This window comes from Rhinoderma darwinii, chromosome 7, assembly GCF_050947455.1.
Source record: "Rhinoderma darwinii isolate aRhiDar2 chromosome 7, aRhiDar2.hap1, whole genome shotgun sequence".
In the NCBI taxonomy this organism is placed as follows: domain Eukaryota; kingdom Metazoa; phylum Chordata; class Amphibia; order Anura; family Rhinodermatidae; genus Rhinoderma; species Rhinoderma darwinii.
The window spans coordinates 58,199,662-58,215,933 of NC_134693.1; the positions used below are offsets into that span (position 1 = coordinate 58,199,662).

Genomic DNA, 16,272 nt, shown 5'->3' on the forward strand with positions numbered 1-16,272 from the left:
TTAGAAGGGCATTTGGAACAAATGCCCTTTTAATGGACTTTCCAGCAATTTACGGACAGTTGGCAACCTGCACCAGACAGCTAAGTAACAACATATTCTGTGGGGAGGGATATGATTTTGTCACATAAGCTCCTACTGCATTGTGGCTCATCACAAAAACATTAGATTAAGGCCATCTGTCAAAAATAGCACATTGAAACATATCTATAGACTGTAATACCCCACAGTATTTTGTGCGGCACTACAAAAACTTCTTGAAGGTAAATAATGTTTTAAAAACTTTTATAAAGGTATAGTGACATGTCAGAAGTTTTGAAAGGTGGGGATCCAAACACTGATGCACCCACCAATCATTTTGGCGAGCGGTGTACGGGCTCATAGACTTTTTATTAAGCCCATACACCACTTGCTCGGCTTTCCGAGGAAAGCCGACCAGAAACAAAGCAGCATAGCTCTCACCCAAGGTTTTCTGCCGCTTCATTTTAGCGATCAGTTGGGGTTTCAGTGCTCGGACCTGCACAAATCAGAACTTCTGACAAGTCACTATGACATGTCAAAAAATTTTTAAAAGCTTAGTTACCCTTTAAGTTATCAGGAATCAATAATTATTAGGAAGGTGTTTAAAAGCTAGGAAGAATCTTTACCTTTTTTTTTTTTAGAAAAAAACCTAATCCTTATTTGGTTCTTTATTAAACAAAACTATAATTTTAACTAAATGAAACAGCAACATGACAGATTTCAATAAATTGAAAATAAAAATAAATCAAATATGAACAATGTAGCCTTTTCTGAGCTTTATGGCATGATTCGTGAGAATAACATACATTATGTTGTGGACTTTGCGATCACCAATTTGGTATAGATTGCCTGTACATTTATTTCTTTGTACTTTTAGTTATGTGACATTTTGTTTGTGTAATATTTTATTTTTGAAAAATTGTAACATCTATTTAAATAAAGGTCATAACTGTGAAATTGTTCTACCTGTTTTTAAAGTCACAGATATCCATTAGTGTTGAAGAATGGGAAGACACAAAAGAAATCAAAGAAACATCATCAAATCGTAACAACCATCGGAATTCCACATCCAGTGACCAGTCAGACCACCCCTTACTGAGAAGGAAGAGCATGCAGTGGGCTAGAAGACTGAGCAGAAAAGTTCCAAGACATTCCAACAAAACAGCTGAGAGGATAAGTCAACAGAGGATGACATTGTGTCGGAGATCAGAAAGGCAAGAACTGGCAGAATTGGTGAAGAATAGAATGAAGCATCTGGGTCTATCGACAGCAGGTTATGGTATGTAAAATATATCTAAAAAATGTGTGTATTGGTGAGCGCAGGTTTACTTTATGCAGCTTTCTATAACTGAAGTAAGTCTAACCTTATTGTAGTCCTACAGTGGTACTAATATATTGGCATGCAAAAGTAATACCACTACAGAGAACATGTCAGTCCTGTATATAAAAGTTTAAAATGCCTTGGCTATTTTCATGCCTCAATCATGTACTCCTGCCATAATATCCTTTTCCCCCAAAAAATTAACCCTTTAGAAAAACATTCTACAATTACAAAATATCTCTAGTTAAATGGTTTGCTCACCAAGACCCCCGAGGACTGCCAACCATGACGCTCAAATGTAGTATAACACTTCCCTTGGACTGTAGCAGCAACTTTTAGATTGACCCTCCAGTGAAAAACAAAAAAATCAGAACTGTTGGTCCATCCGAGGGCAGTAGAGGGGGGGTGAGAGCATGCCTGACTTGCAGACAACTCTCTCCATATGCAAGTCTGAGACATCGGTGGCCATCTTGAATACCAGACAACAAGTATAGGAACATGGGAACGGAGCCAGGCAGGAGAAGGACACTATAATTTTGCAGTTTATAGTTAATTTTTTGTTTTTGACTGGAGTTTCGCTTTAATAGATGTCTCCAGAGTGTAATGCAGGGAACTTTAGGCAGTGGTGGGCAAACTCATGTTACATATATTGAAAACTATTCCAACCACACGTTTTCTACTGACTGACCACAGAATAAATAGGGAATTTTTAAATAAATTAACGTTTTATTAAAACTAATTCATTATAAAAGGAAAATTGCCCATGGTCCTTTCCTAGTGTTGCAGTGATTTGCAATGTTATTACTGCAGTTTTCTGTGAGCTAAGGGTATATACTTTGTTGACATTCTCATAACCCGGTGGCAAAGTACCTGATCCATGATGACCCAGTGCCCAGTTCCTGTTGATGCATTGATGTAATATCCATATCCTCAGATATTTTCCAATGTCTGGTACTGTAAGGGTATGTGCACATGAGAAGTGGCTTTTACGTCTGAAAAGACAGACTGTTTTCAGGAGAAAACAGCTGCGTCGTTTCAGACGTAAAAGCTCCTCCTCGCATTATGCGAGGCGTCTTTGACGCTCGTAAATCTTGAGCTGCTCTTCATTGACTTCAATGAAGAATGGCTCAAATTACGTTGCAAAGAAGTGTCCTGCACTTCTTTGCCGAGGCAGTCATTTTGCGCGTCGTCGTTTGACAGCTGCACAGGTCGTCTGCACAGTACGTCGGCAAACCCATTCAAATGAATGGGCAGATGTTTGCCGACGTATTGTAGCCGTATTTTCAGGCGTAAAACGAGGCATAATACGCCTCGTTTACGTCTGAAAATAGGTCGTGTGAACCCAGCCTGACTCTTAGTGATGTACTGTAATATTGTGCAGATCTTGACAAACTATTAGTAAAGCTTCCAGTTCTAGTTTACCAGTGAAATAATGTGAATTCCTTTGACAGAGTCAGAAAATGACCAGTCAGAGTTGAAGCAGTGTTCATTGCTGCATATCCTAAGACATATAGTCCCTTGGATATTTTTCATAGAATACTAAGGCTACATTATTGCTGCGGCTTTCTGCCAGCACACCTGATTTATACCAGCTCGTATAACTATACTCCAGTTTAATCTGGCCCGTGAAAATAATATAGTAATTTTTTAAGCTCATGTCTATGAAACACTAAAAAATACTATTAATGAAAGCTTGCAAAAGCTGCATTTTACTATAGATCACAACCATATTTAATAGGCTACTGTAAATGTTTTAGTTGATGGTGAATTAGATTTAAAAAAATAATGTTAAAATGCTATAGTGTTACGGAAATGAAAAAAAAAACGTAAGAAAATAAGTATGTGGTCAGCTGGAGTTCAACTGGTTAAAGGACAAAATAAGAAAATTGCTTTTAGAGAAACATCTTGGGGATGGTGGATAAAAGAATGCTAATGATATGGTATGGCAAAGTAAAACATGAGCAGTGTCTGTAGGTTGATATATTTGCTTACAGACCTATGTAGCTATTTCATTCCATTTGAATGTCAATATATACACAAGCAGTGTATAACATACGAGTAAAATTGATTCAATATGAGATTGAAAAGAGGGCACAATTTCAAGGAAAACATTGACAAGTGTCTGTGTGATATATAGACCGTGAATATAACCCAGAGTTTTTTTTGACTGGCAGAACTATCCATCAGTGTAGCACGTGTGAGGACATTAGCCAAGAGATCAATTTTTGTTCTGTTGGAACGATGTATAATGATGGTGATGCACATCTGCACTGTAATCCATTTCTATTCATGAAACAGCAATGGAGGAATATGTAATATGTTCTACAAACCTTCTTTTTTGTAGCTGCCTTTTATCGCTCCGGGATGTAACGTTCCTCTCGTGAGTTTTAAAAGAAGATTGAAAGTATTTCTTGTAAGAATTCATCATACTGATGGACTGAGATGCATAACCCTTATGGAAAAACAAAACCTTTCTTCCAAGGCTTCAACCTTGGTTTCTATCTTTCAGCATTTTTTTTTTCTTTAGTAGCGTTCCTCTGTTTTGTCTATTATTTTGCTACCATTAAAGGGGTTGTCCAGTTTCTGCAAATTAAATGTCATTTTTTTTGTATTTAAAAGTTATAAACATTTTCAGTATACTTTCTGTATTAATTCCTCACGGTTTTTGTTAAATGTGGATCTGGTTGACTCACCAATGTTAAATATTGATTGTGGTTCCTTCAACATTCCTGATCAGTATATAATAGCAGGAATACGAAACGTATACAAATAATGTTAGTGAAATGTACAGAGATATTGTAATAAATATACGTTAAAAAATACAGGATGAGATACATAGGAAAATATAGAATAGTTTGCAGTTGATAGGTAAATCATCTTACATAGTAATTGTATGGGACAGTTGTCGTCTCCACCTCTCTTGGCCCTGGTTGTGTCCGTCTTTCGGAATCAGTGTATGCCTTGGGTGTCTCCCTGGGTGAACCACCTCCATATCTGTCTCTGGCTGTCATAAATAACCAAAAATATAGGCGCGTCTTAACATGTAGGTGACATTTGTGTCTATATTTAGAAGACTCACAAATGTCTTATGTACCCCTTCGGATGCCAAAATATCTGGTATATATTTGCTTAACTGTCAATGTCAGCATATTGTATCTTTAGTTGCTATTGAATAGCGTTTATATTATAATACAGCATATCTAACAGTTTTTAAGTTCTCTGCTTGTTTTTATTTAGTAGGAACCACTGTTTTTGTGGTGCTTGGTTTATCATTCTATGAGAGGGGGGAGCTGCAGCTGACTAGATAATCTTTCCACGCCAATACTAGTGTTGTGTCTGTGGTTGCACATGTGACTTGGATGTGATTTAAAAGGGTTAATCAACTTTCCACACTCACTCTCACACATACATACCTATTGCATTAGGCTAAAGATTATTGAATCATACCCCAAAAGCAGTCCACACATACTCACAAAACACTGTTGTATTATGGCAACAAGAACCTACTCCTGGTAACACACAAGTACACACAGGCACACACTGCATCTGTCTAGCATTAAAGAGGTTAAATTCTAGCACACTGTCATTGAGAGCGTAAGGGCATGCCCAGACGTGGCGGAGTTCTGTCGCGGCACTGTCCGCATCAATGCCGCACAGAATCTGCGTTGCAGATTCTGTTGCGGCTTTGCCTAAAATGGGCATTAAATTCATGCGGACTAGCCGTTGCGTATTGAGGGGAAGAGGATAGAGAGAAGGGACTGCCCTTTCCCTAGTAAAAGTAAAAAGAAATTCATACTTACCCGGCCGTTGTCTTGGTGACGCATCCCTCTTTCGCCATCCACCCCTACCTCCCTGGAATCTGCGACAGTCCATGTGACTGCTGCAGCCTGTGATTGGCTGCAGCCGTCACTTGGACTGAAACGTCATCCTGGGAGGCCGGACTGGAGGAAGAAGCAGGGAGTTCTCGGTAAGTAGGAACTTCTATTTTTTTTACAGGTTGAAGTATATTGTGATCGGAAGTGACTGTCCAGGGTGCTGAAACAGTTACTGCCGATCGCTTAACTCTTTCAGCACCCTGGACAGTGACTATTTACTGACATCGCCTAGCAACGCTCCCGTAATTACAGGTGCACATACGTAGTCACCCATAATTACGGGAGCCCCATTGACTTCCTCAGTCTGGCTGTAGACCTAGAAATACATAGGTCCAGCCAGAATGAAGAAATTTCTTGTTAGTAAAACCAATACGCTCCACAGCACATATAAAATCTGCGGACTTCATTGCGGAATTTTGACTCTCCATTGAAGTCAATGGAGAAATTCCGCAATGAGTCCGCAACAAGTCCGCTACACGTCCGCAACAACCATTGTATGCTGCGGACACCAAATTCCGCACCGCAGCCTATGCTACGCAGCGGAATTGTTCGCAACGTGTAAACGAACCCAACCACAAAGCTGTGGAAGGCAATGGAGAAACGTGTACACTGCGGATTTCCGCTGCGGACTGTCCGCAGCGGAATTCCAGAGCAATTCCGCCACGTCTGGTCATGCCCTAACACAGCTAATCGATACTTTTCCTCTTTGAGGTTGTGGGACAGTTAGAGCAGCAAGGACCAAACTTAATGATATTAAGGTTTTTATATACGAAAGTACAGTGTTTAAAAAAGGTTACAAAAATGCAGAAATATCAAGGACAAACATTTATAAAAATAAAATGGAATTAAATAAGGAATTACAATCCTCTTACTAATTAGATTGGCGGGAGATCCCAGTGTGTCTCTTGATATGAGAGTTTAAAGGGTCCCAGTTAAACCTCTCAGGGCCGCCATCAGGAATTTCTAGGACCCATATAGCCAAGGAGTCTGGGTCCCCTCCATTACTGAGGGTTGGGCAACGGAAAGTGGTGCGCTCACGTTTGTACATTATGTGCGTTAACTAATTTTCGTACTGATGTCAATAACAGTGAACGTAACCATGGGTCAGGCACATGACCGGTTAATGCCCTGGATTTTGTTAAATTCAGCCAAAAATTATCCCACTCTATACTGGATACGTAGCCCGGGGAAACTCCTGAAGTCATTGTCCATAAATGGACAGTGACGTTAGTAGCTTTCCCAGGGCTGGAGTCCCCGGGCAGAGCTTCTATTAGTGCTCTGCCCAGGGACTCTGACGCTGTTCCAGATGTCCATATTTGGACAGCTTTCCCAGGGCCAAAGTCCAAGGGCAGAGTGATTGCTATGCTCTGCCTGGGAACTTTGGTATTGGGAAGCTCCTAACATTACTGTCCATACGCAGGAGCGGTATACATTTTTTTGCAGGATTTCTCAGGATGGAATAGCACAGTCTACTTTGCCATTCCATCCTTCAAAAAAAGTTAAACCACATTCACATGAGTTATATTGTAACGTGTAGTGAATTTTCAGTGCATAATCCAAAAATAGAAGAGCTTTAGCCATGTGCCAATGTAAAAGCAAATTGTTCCTCTATTGGGATTTGTTCACATCTGCGTCAGGGTTCCTTTCAGACTTTCTGTGGGAGCTTTCCGTTAGAACGGAACACTGACTGAAACAAACGAAAACCATAGGTTTCCTTTTGCATCACCATTGATTTCAATGGTGATTTCAATGGTGACGGATCCGGTGCAATTGGTTTCCGTTTGTCTCAGTTGTGCAAGGGTTCCGTCGTTTTGATGGAATTAACTTTATTAGAGATTCTTAAGGATAGGCCATATTTTTATTGGCTGGAAAACCCCTTTAAAGGGTCTATGTGAGCTGAGACCCCCACAGAGGAACATTTGTCCTCCGTGTTTGTTTGCAAACTAATTTAATTATCACCTTCATCTGTCCAAGGAGATTTAATATGAACTTTATTCACATGATTAAAACATAACCCTTAAGGCTAAATTAAAGTAAATTAGAGTAAATGCTGTGGAATTTCCGCAACAGAATTATGTGCGGAAAATCGACAGCGTTTAAAGTAAGAGCAAAGTGGATGAGATTTAAACAAATCTCATGTACACTGAATAAAATTCCTGTTTCAAAGACATTCATAAATTGACCTGCAGTGTGGTTTTCAAATTCGCAGCATGTCAGTTTATGTTCTTTTTGTTGCCCGTTTTCCACCTTGAATTAAATATTTAAAACCCGCAACAAATAGCAAATGTTGCACCTTTTGCAGCAGAAACGCTGCGATTCTTCTGTAAAAATATGAGATAAAACAACCTTTGTTATTTGAAAATTAATAAGAAAGTTAATACTTAACGTGGCCTCGTCACAGAGATTAATTTCTCTGTTTTCAGTCCAGGCTAGCCTCCTGGGATGATGTTTAATTCCATGTGACAGGCTGCAAGGACTGCACCGTCATCCCAGGAGGCCGGACTGCACAGAGAACAGAGGGACGCGTCACTGTGACAATGCCTGGAGGTAAGTATAACTTGTTTTTTTCACCACTGTTTCCGCAGCACTGATTCCGCCCGGAAATCTGCACCTCGATTAAATTAAATTTTTTGGGGGGGAATTCCCTGCGGGTTCTAGGTTGGGTATGCTGCATACTTTAACGCAACATATTCGACCTGTGGGAACCCAGCCTAAGGCCTTATTCACACGAACGTGTTATATGTCCGTGTGACGGCCGTTAAACCAACGGCCACCACATAGACCTATGTAATGGGACCGTTCACACGGCCGTTGTTTCAACGAACTGTGTGAAGGGTCCATGAGAAAACAGGACATGTCCTATTTTTTTGCGCTTCACGCATCCCTCCATAGACTCTAGTATATGGGGGATGCGTGATAAAGCATCCCACAGGGAAAATCATAAATGCACCTCGGATGTGGAAAAACAAACGTTATTCACATCCAAGATGTGCAACGCTCGTGTGAATCTAGCCTAAGAGTAAGTATATTAAAATGACATGTGATAGTTAGGGTTGCCTGTTATAGATCATGTATGAGGGCTCTCAAGGTATGCCTCTTTATAAGTAAAAATATATTGGTTCCAAATTGGTATGATAAGAAATTTGTCTAAGTCCCTTGGAAAAAATAAATAGCGTTTTCCGGGAAATAAAAAATAAATTAAAATGAAAATCCCTTTTTTGGAATGTAGCATTTTAGAAAGTAAAATTGTGCTCTGGTCATCAAGCCAGAAAAGGCTTCTGTTCATGAATGGATTGATGAGTCCAACTTTACCTACTATAATTTAGCAACAAAGAAGTGATGTGTAATGGGCAGATGTCATAAAATAACCAGTACTTTTATTTGATGTTCATTATTCCACTTTGTATAAAGCGATGTCTGACAGGCAATGCATTAGCTACATGAACACACACACAGACGTCAACATTTTTCTAGATAATTGCTCCTTTATTGTTAACTGTCAAAATGCTTTACAGGAAATGCTTTAGCGTCATTGAAGTAGAATTGTATTAGTGAGTCTATTTATGTACACAACAGTGCACTATTTTATAATGACCACCCTAGCAGTCACAGACGTTTTACCTTTATTTAGTCTTTACATAATTATAGTATGTCCATATAGTAAGAAATAAGGAATTGGCAATATTGCAAGCTGAGTGGGACTGCTAAGTAGGAAGCTATTAAGTGGTAAACATGCTTGACTCTGATTATTAGGGCTCATTCACACGACAGGAATAATCAGCCATGTGACGGCTGTTTTCTTTACGCCCATCACACGGCTGCATTAAAATCAATACACATCCATGGGGCTACCCACACGGCCGGTTTTTTAACGAACCATGTGAACGGTCTGTGAAAAATAGAACATGTCCTATTTTTGCCCGTTTTCCTGAATCCCTCAATAGACTCAAGTATGTGAGGGATCCATGAAAACCGGTCCTGCATGGAAGCAAATTGGCCATGAAAAACAGAAGTTTTTCACGGCGGATCTGACACTTGTTCGTATGAATATGGTCATACCGTCAAGTTATTAAGTCATTTCTGACATTTGATGTAGGGTTATGTCATAGCTGGCTAGGGGAAGTATGGAGCTGGCTCACGGCTGAGCCCGCTCCATACTAAGCGGGTGTTGGCTGTACGTTACAGTTGACACTTCACTACAACGGGCAGAATCGGTGTTAACACCATTCCCGCTCATTTAACCTCATAGATGCCACGGTCAATAGTGACTGTGGCATCTAAGTCGTTAGAAAGAGGGGGACAGCCCTTTCCCCCAGAGGTTTAATAGGGGCCAGTAAAAAGCACAATACAAGGCAATAGATACGTATTACAATATATTGTGCAAGTGATTCAACCATCCCTAGATCAAGGCCCTTAGGGGGACTAAAAGAAAAAGTAAAAAAACTGTTAAAGAAAGTAAAACTTTTTCCTATTTTCACCCAAAATCCATCGAAAAAAAAATTCAACATAATTGGTATCTCCACGTTCGGAACTATTACAATATAACATTATTTAACCTGCTTGGTGAATGCTGTAAAAACAAAAAAAACGTGAAAATGCGAGAATTGTTGTCTTTTAGTGACCTTGTCTTTCACAACAAAACACAATAGATAAATCACAGTTTTTTTGCCCATTTCACCCCACAAATATGTTTTGTTCCAGTTTACCTGTACTATATAAGGTACAATTAATGGTGCCATTTATAACTAGAAGAGGCACTGTACACTAACCAGGCCATATGTGCTTAGCACCCTAATTGGAATTAAGTGTATCTGGCAATTTAATAAATTAATCAATGTTTCTTACAGAATTAAAAGGGTTGTCCAGTTTTTATTTTTATTTTTTTGTAGAATAGGAAATCATGTAGATGTATAATATACATGTTTTACAAATTATGCTCACAAACATTTCTTATTTTCTTATAGTGCATGAGGCCCTGTCACAGAAGAATGGTATAGCCCATAATAAGGGGCGTGGCTATGAGTATATGGCAGCAATGCTGTGATCTGGTTGCCACTGCCATTATCACAACTGTCCTGTTATGCTGCCAGTTTGCTCCCTTAAGAGCCAGTAAAAGAGGCTGGTGAAACATGTTGGAGCAGTGAAATTATTATAGGGACTATCTACCAGAATAGTATAGAAGCTCAGTGAGTCTGGAGGCCGCTCTTGTCAGAGCAAACCAGCAGCCTCCAACATATACAGAGGAAAGGACTACAACTCCCACACAAACAAGAGGACTTGTGATCAGGGTCCAGGCTAGTGTGGGAATTGTGTAGATGTTAGTCGGTCCCTAATGCACACAAAAAGAAAGTGACACTAGCGGATACTGTCCTGAGACTAACTCTGGTCTGAATTGTATTTTAAACACTTTCACACCAGGGTGTTTTTGTTTTTTGTTTTTTGTATCTTTTTAAACAAATCCAATAAAGGTTACGTTGTAGATTAAGGGTCACGTCCTGCCACTTTTGTATATTACAAATTATGCTCAAAAACATTTCTTACTTTCTTATAGTGCATGAGGCCCCTGTCACAGAAGAATGGTATAGCCCATAATTAGTCGTGTGTAATGCATCCACAGGCTAACTGAATATGACCAACACACACACACACACACACACACACACACACACACACACACAGTGTTGGGGCAACATACAGGACACATCCTTGAGCTAAGCGAATAGGACTAATGGTGGAATAATGATAAACAGCTTCTTCACTGTGCATGTATTTATTGTCTCTAGGTGCCTGTTTTTATGAGATGTTGTCATGTTGTTAATAAAGTTAAAATAGGCCGACCATTAAGGGGTTAAATAAAAAAAAACCACAACACAGAGGAGACAGGGAGAAGAATGGAAGAGCTACTACTACACAGACACTGACAGACATGATGATGAGATGTTGCTGTATGTAAAAATACTTTAGAACTTTGGCTCCTCAAACTATTATTTACCTATTATATACCTGGACAGTGTTACCGGAATGCCAGTGGTCACATGATGTGGGTCACATGACTGACACCATCTTTAGTCCATTCAGTTATCCTATGGGTGCATTACTATGGACTAATCTGTTTTTATATAGACAGAGCCAACTGCACTGATACAAAAAAAAAGGTATATGAGCAGAATTGTAATAACATGTATATTATGTGACACTTAGTTCCTCTAATTTAAATAGATTTGTTTAACATGAAGAAAAAAAAATGGGACCAGTCACAGGATAAGACAAGAACCTAGGCAGAAGATTGGCCAGGGTTCAAATTCAGGAGAATTAAAACAGGTACCAGACAACACATTTAAAGCAGCGAGACAGTAGTGCAATCCAGAAACTCAGGATCAGGGTCAAAATCAGGAACAATACAAAACACACAGATGTACCACAATTCACAAGCAAGGGTGGTCAGCTGGATTCCTCAGGCCTGATATCATCAGAGGTCTCCAAGGTTACCCGACATGGCTGAAGGCAGGGAACTGGGGACGCAAGCCAGAGGACCTTGCTGGAGGGAAGAGCAGTGTGTTTAGTTGCATAGTAACCAGATGTCACAAGCAGCTGGATGGAGGACTGCTGTGGCTGCCAACAGGGCCCTACTACTGGGACAAGGAGAGATGAGTAACAATACCCTTCCTGTTATGGCCCCTCCTGGAAGGAGACTTGAGAGAAGATCTTTAAAAAGTTGCGTAGCATAAACATCCTCTTTCAAAATCTAATTTATCTCTTCAGGACTGTATCCCTCTAGTCAATTAAATATTAACATTTTACACATACTGAAAGTCAGAATATTCGAGAGCAGAGGCAGAAGTACTGTTGATTTTCATAGAAAACCAATTGATGATCATGGGTCAGAGAAATGGGGAAACTGTTGAGAATCCAGAGAGAAGGAGGCAACTTCAGATGATTTGTGACTTAGTTGAGTTTCTTGAATACCCAGAATGATCCAATGAAGCATAGCTCCTGCTCTAACAGCCTACACATAATTGGTATCTCCACGTCCATAATAACCTGAACTATAAAATAATCATCAACCTGAACTATAAAATTATCATTACCACACTGTGAACACCGTAAAAAAAAAGAACCTACATTTTTTTTTCCAGAATTACTGTTTTTTCATTCATCCCTAACAATAAAAATAAAAATAAAAAGCAATGAAAAAGTTCAAATACATTTTGTGGGTAGATAAGCACTTGAGAGGACATGATCCTCTGATCTCCTTCGTTTTCAGTGCCCTTACATCCTTCATGTGACTTTCGGTGGGAACTGCACTACAGCTTCAGCGTTTGGCTGTGTGGTCCTCTCACATGGGCATTTTGTTTCTGCTCCCCGACATTCTCCGGCGTCTCTCTGGTAACTGGAGCTATTGATAACTTATTATCCCAAGTGGGAAGCAATGGAGTTAATGTCTCATTAATATGTACTGACTTAGGCAAAATCTGAGATAATTTCAGGTAGAGATATAACGTGGAGATCCAACCTCTGGGAGGTTCAAGGCCAAGAAGAACATGTAGGGCACAATGATAAGGAATATGGTCTAGAAGAGCTCTCCTGTCTCTTGGAAAAGACATCTGCCAAACCCTAATACTGGGGTGGAATTCTGGACTATGAAGAAAGTGATATGACAGTAAACTGGCAGTAACGAATGAGTCTCTAAAGACAATGCTAATAGCAGGAAGCCCCACCATTTGTCTGGTGGACCAATCAATAACTAAACAAAAATGATTTATTTTCAGAGTAAAAGACCCCAAATTGAAAACGAATAGGAACGGTATGGTAGCAGACATGACTCTGAGGGATGAGTGATCCATTTACTGAAGTGAGTCTCAGGATGTTCTCCCCACTCTCACCTAAACCTTGGAGTTTGATGACTTCGGGGACAAACTAGACAATTAACACTAAGATGATCCTTTTGCTTACAAAACAGACACAGACCATGTGTCAACTGACTGGTCCAGGTGAGCAGAAATTGCTTGTGCAATTTCTTGCTGACAGGAACATCTCTAATTCACTTTTGTTAACCATGACCTGTGAATACTGTTATCTGGGGTGCAAAGTCTAAAGAATGTCTCCCTTCATCAACCTTCACCCCCGAAAGTAGGTTTGGACTTTACCTGTCGGATTCCCAGGACACGGCCCCCAGAATAATCATCGATGGTAGCAAGTTTTCTGAGGAATATGTAGTCAAGAACAGAACCAAGGGTTGTCACCATTAGAGCAGTCAGAAATGTGACAAGCCAGAGGACGAAACGAGGATGTAGTTAGAGAGGAAGCCTGGGGTCAGAACCAGAACGAGGACAACTGGTACCAGATGACAAATCCAAAGTATTGGCATCCAGAAACGAGGTCAGGGTCAGGATCAAACTCAGGGACAATATAAAACAAATTAACAAGCAAGAGCTATGGATTCCTCATTAAATTTGCCTTAAAGAGGCTCTGTCACCAGATTCTCAAATCCCTATCTCCTTTTGCATGTGATCGGCGCTGCAATGTAGATAACAGTAACGTTTTTATTTTGTTTGTTTTTTAAAAACGTTCATATTTGGCCAAGTTATGAGCTATTTTATATATATGCAAATGAGCTTTGAAATGGACAACTGGGCGTGGTTTTTTTCGTATGTCCAACTGGATGTGTATTGTGTTTTTAACTGGGCGTGTTTACTTGTTTTACTAACTGGGCGTTGTGAATAGAAGTGTATGATGCTGACGAATCAGTGACCAGTCAGCATCATGCACTCCTCTCCATTCATTTACGCAGCACATAGTGTTCTTACTAGAATGATGTGCAGCCACATACACAAGTGTCCTGATAAGGAATACACATGACCTCCAGCCTGGATGTCATGTGTATTCAGAATCCTGACACTTCTGAATCTGTTCTGTGAGATTCCATCAAGCCACGCCCAGTTACAAACACAATACACGCCCAGTTGGACATACGAAAAAACCCCACACCCAGTTGTCCATTTCAAAGCTCATTTGCATATATATATATATATATATATATATATATATATATATATATATATAAAATAGCTCATAACTTGGCCAAAAATGAACGTTTAAAAAAAAACAAAAAACGTTACTGTTATCTACATTGCAGCGCCGATCACATGCAATAGGAGATAGGGATTTGAGAATCTGGTGACAGAGCCTCTTTAAGGCCTGATGTAATAGGCGGGCAAAGTATCCATGGTAAACTGATGTTGCTGGAGACAGGAAGTCGTGGCCTCAAGCCAGAGGATACAGCTGGTGCGAGGAGCGGTATGTTTGGTTGCATAGCAACCAGACGTGAGCAGCGAATAGAAGGAGGAACACCACGGCTCCCAGCAGGAACCCGCTGCTGGAACAGGGAGAGATGAGTAACAGTCAGTTCTAAATATTCACATAATCTGCCAACATCCACAATTTTGTACAGCAGGAAATTGAATCAATGATTAGTCTCACACTGTACAAAAAGTCAGTTATCTACCTCAAGCATATGTATAACTTATCTTTTCAAAGGGGTATTCCCTCTTTAGACTTTTATGGCATATCTGTATTTATATTTATTGCTTGCTATTGTTGTTATAACACTGTGAAACTCATAGACAGTCTACAGTCCTCATTGTCCCCTATCTCTTCCCTCTCCTGTCCCAATCTGGCTGCCAAACTTTATAATAACACTCTCAAAAATGCATTGGATGAAGCAGCCCCCACTACACTCCGAACCACCCGACAAAGACGACGACAACCCTGGCACACGCCTCAATCCCGCTTTCTTCAGCGGTGCTTGAGATGTGCCGAACGACTGTGGAGAAAATCGCATTTGGATGCAGATTTCCTCCATTACAAATTTATGCTCAAAACTTACAACTCTGCCCTTCACCGCGCCAAACAAGTCTACTTCACTTCTCTCATCTCCACACTATCTAATAATCCAAAACGCCTCTTTGATACTTTTCACTCCCTCCTTAGTCCTAAAGTGCAGACGCCAATCACAGATCTCAGTGCTGAAGACCTGGCCAATTATTTTAAAGTTAAAATTGACAACATCCGACATGATATTATCTCCCAGTCCCCTAGTAACATCGATCCCCTTCCCCCCCACACTCCCTCTTCTTCACTCTCAGCATTTGACCCAATAACTGAAGAAGAAGTCTCAAGGCTCCTCTCTTCTTCTCGTCCTACTACCTGCCCTAGTGATCCTGTCCCCTCACACCTCCTCCAGTCCCTCTCCCCAGCTGTCACTAGTCACCTCACTAAAATATTTAACCTCTCTCTTTCCTCTGGTATCTTTCCCTCCGCTTTTAAACATGCCATTATAAACCCATTATTGAAAAAACCAACTCTTGACCCATCCAGCGCTGCCAACTACCGACCAGTCTCTAATCTGCCCTTCATCTCCAAACTCCTGGAACGCTTGGTCTACTCTCGCCTTATCCGCTATCTCTCTGCTAACTCCATTCTTGACCCCTTACAATCTGGTTTCCGCACTCTACACTCCACAGAAACTGCCCTTACTAAAGTCTCAAATGATCTCTTGGCGGCTAAATCGGACGGTAAATCCTCTCTCCTGATTCTTTTGGATCTCTCTGCAGCCTTTGACACTGTAGACCACAAACTCCTACTTAACATGCTCCACTCTATTGGCCTCAAGGACGCGGCTCTCTCTTGGTTTTCCTCCTATCTCTCTGACCGCTCATTCAGTGTGTCATTTGCTGGTTCCACTTCTTCTCCTCTTCCCCTTGATATCGGGGTTCCTCAGGGATCAGTCCTAGGTCCGCTCCTCTTTTCTCTCTACACAGCTCCTATTGGACAAACCATCAGCAGATTTGGCTTCCAGTACCATCTCTACGCTGATGACACCCAATTATATACCTCTTCCCATGACATCACCCCTGCTCTAATACAGAACACCAGTGATTGTCTGTCCGCTGTCTCTAACATCATGTCCTCTCTCTATCTGAAACTGAATCTTTCTAAAACTGAGCTCCTTGTGTTCCCACCATCTACTAACCTCCCTAAACCTGATGTCTCCATCTC

The 16,272-nt window shown here is 40.5% G+C and overlaps 1 protein-coding gene across 6 annotated transcripts in view; it reads left to right on the top strand.

Annotated features, from left to right (window-relative positions):
* The window catches only part of KCNT2 (potassium sodium-activated channel subfamily T member 2), a 675,220-nt gene that overhangs the window by 620,545 nt on the left and 38,403 nt on the right, over positions 1-16,272 (top strand). For all 6 annotated transcript variants that reach the window (XM_075833425.1, XM_075833427.1, XM_075833430.1 and 3 more), the window contains one exon: positions 997-1,297. In XM_075833425.1, the coding sequence (XP_075689540.1) occupies positions 997-1,297 (301 nt within the window). The remainder of the gene's footprint in view (positions 1-996; positions 1,298-16,272) is intronic.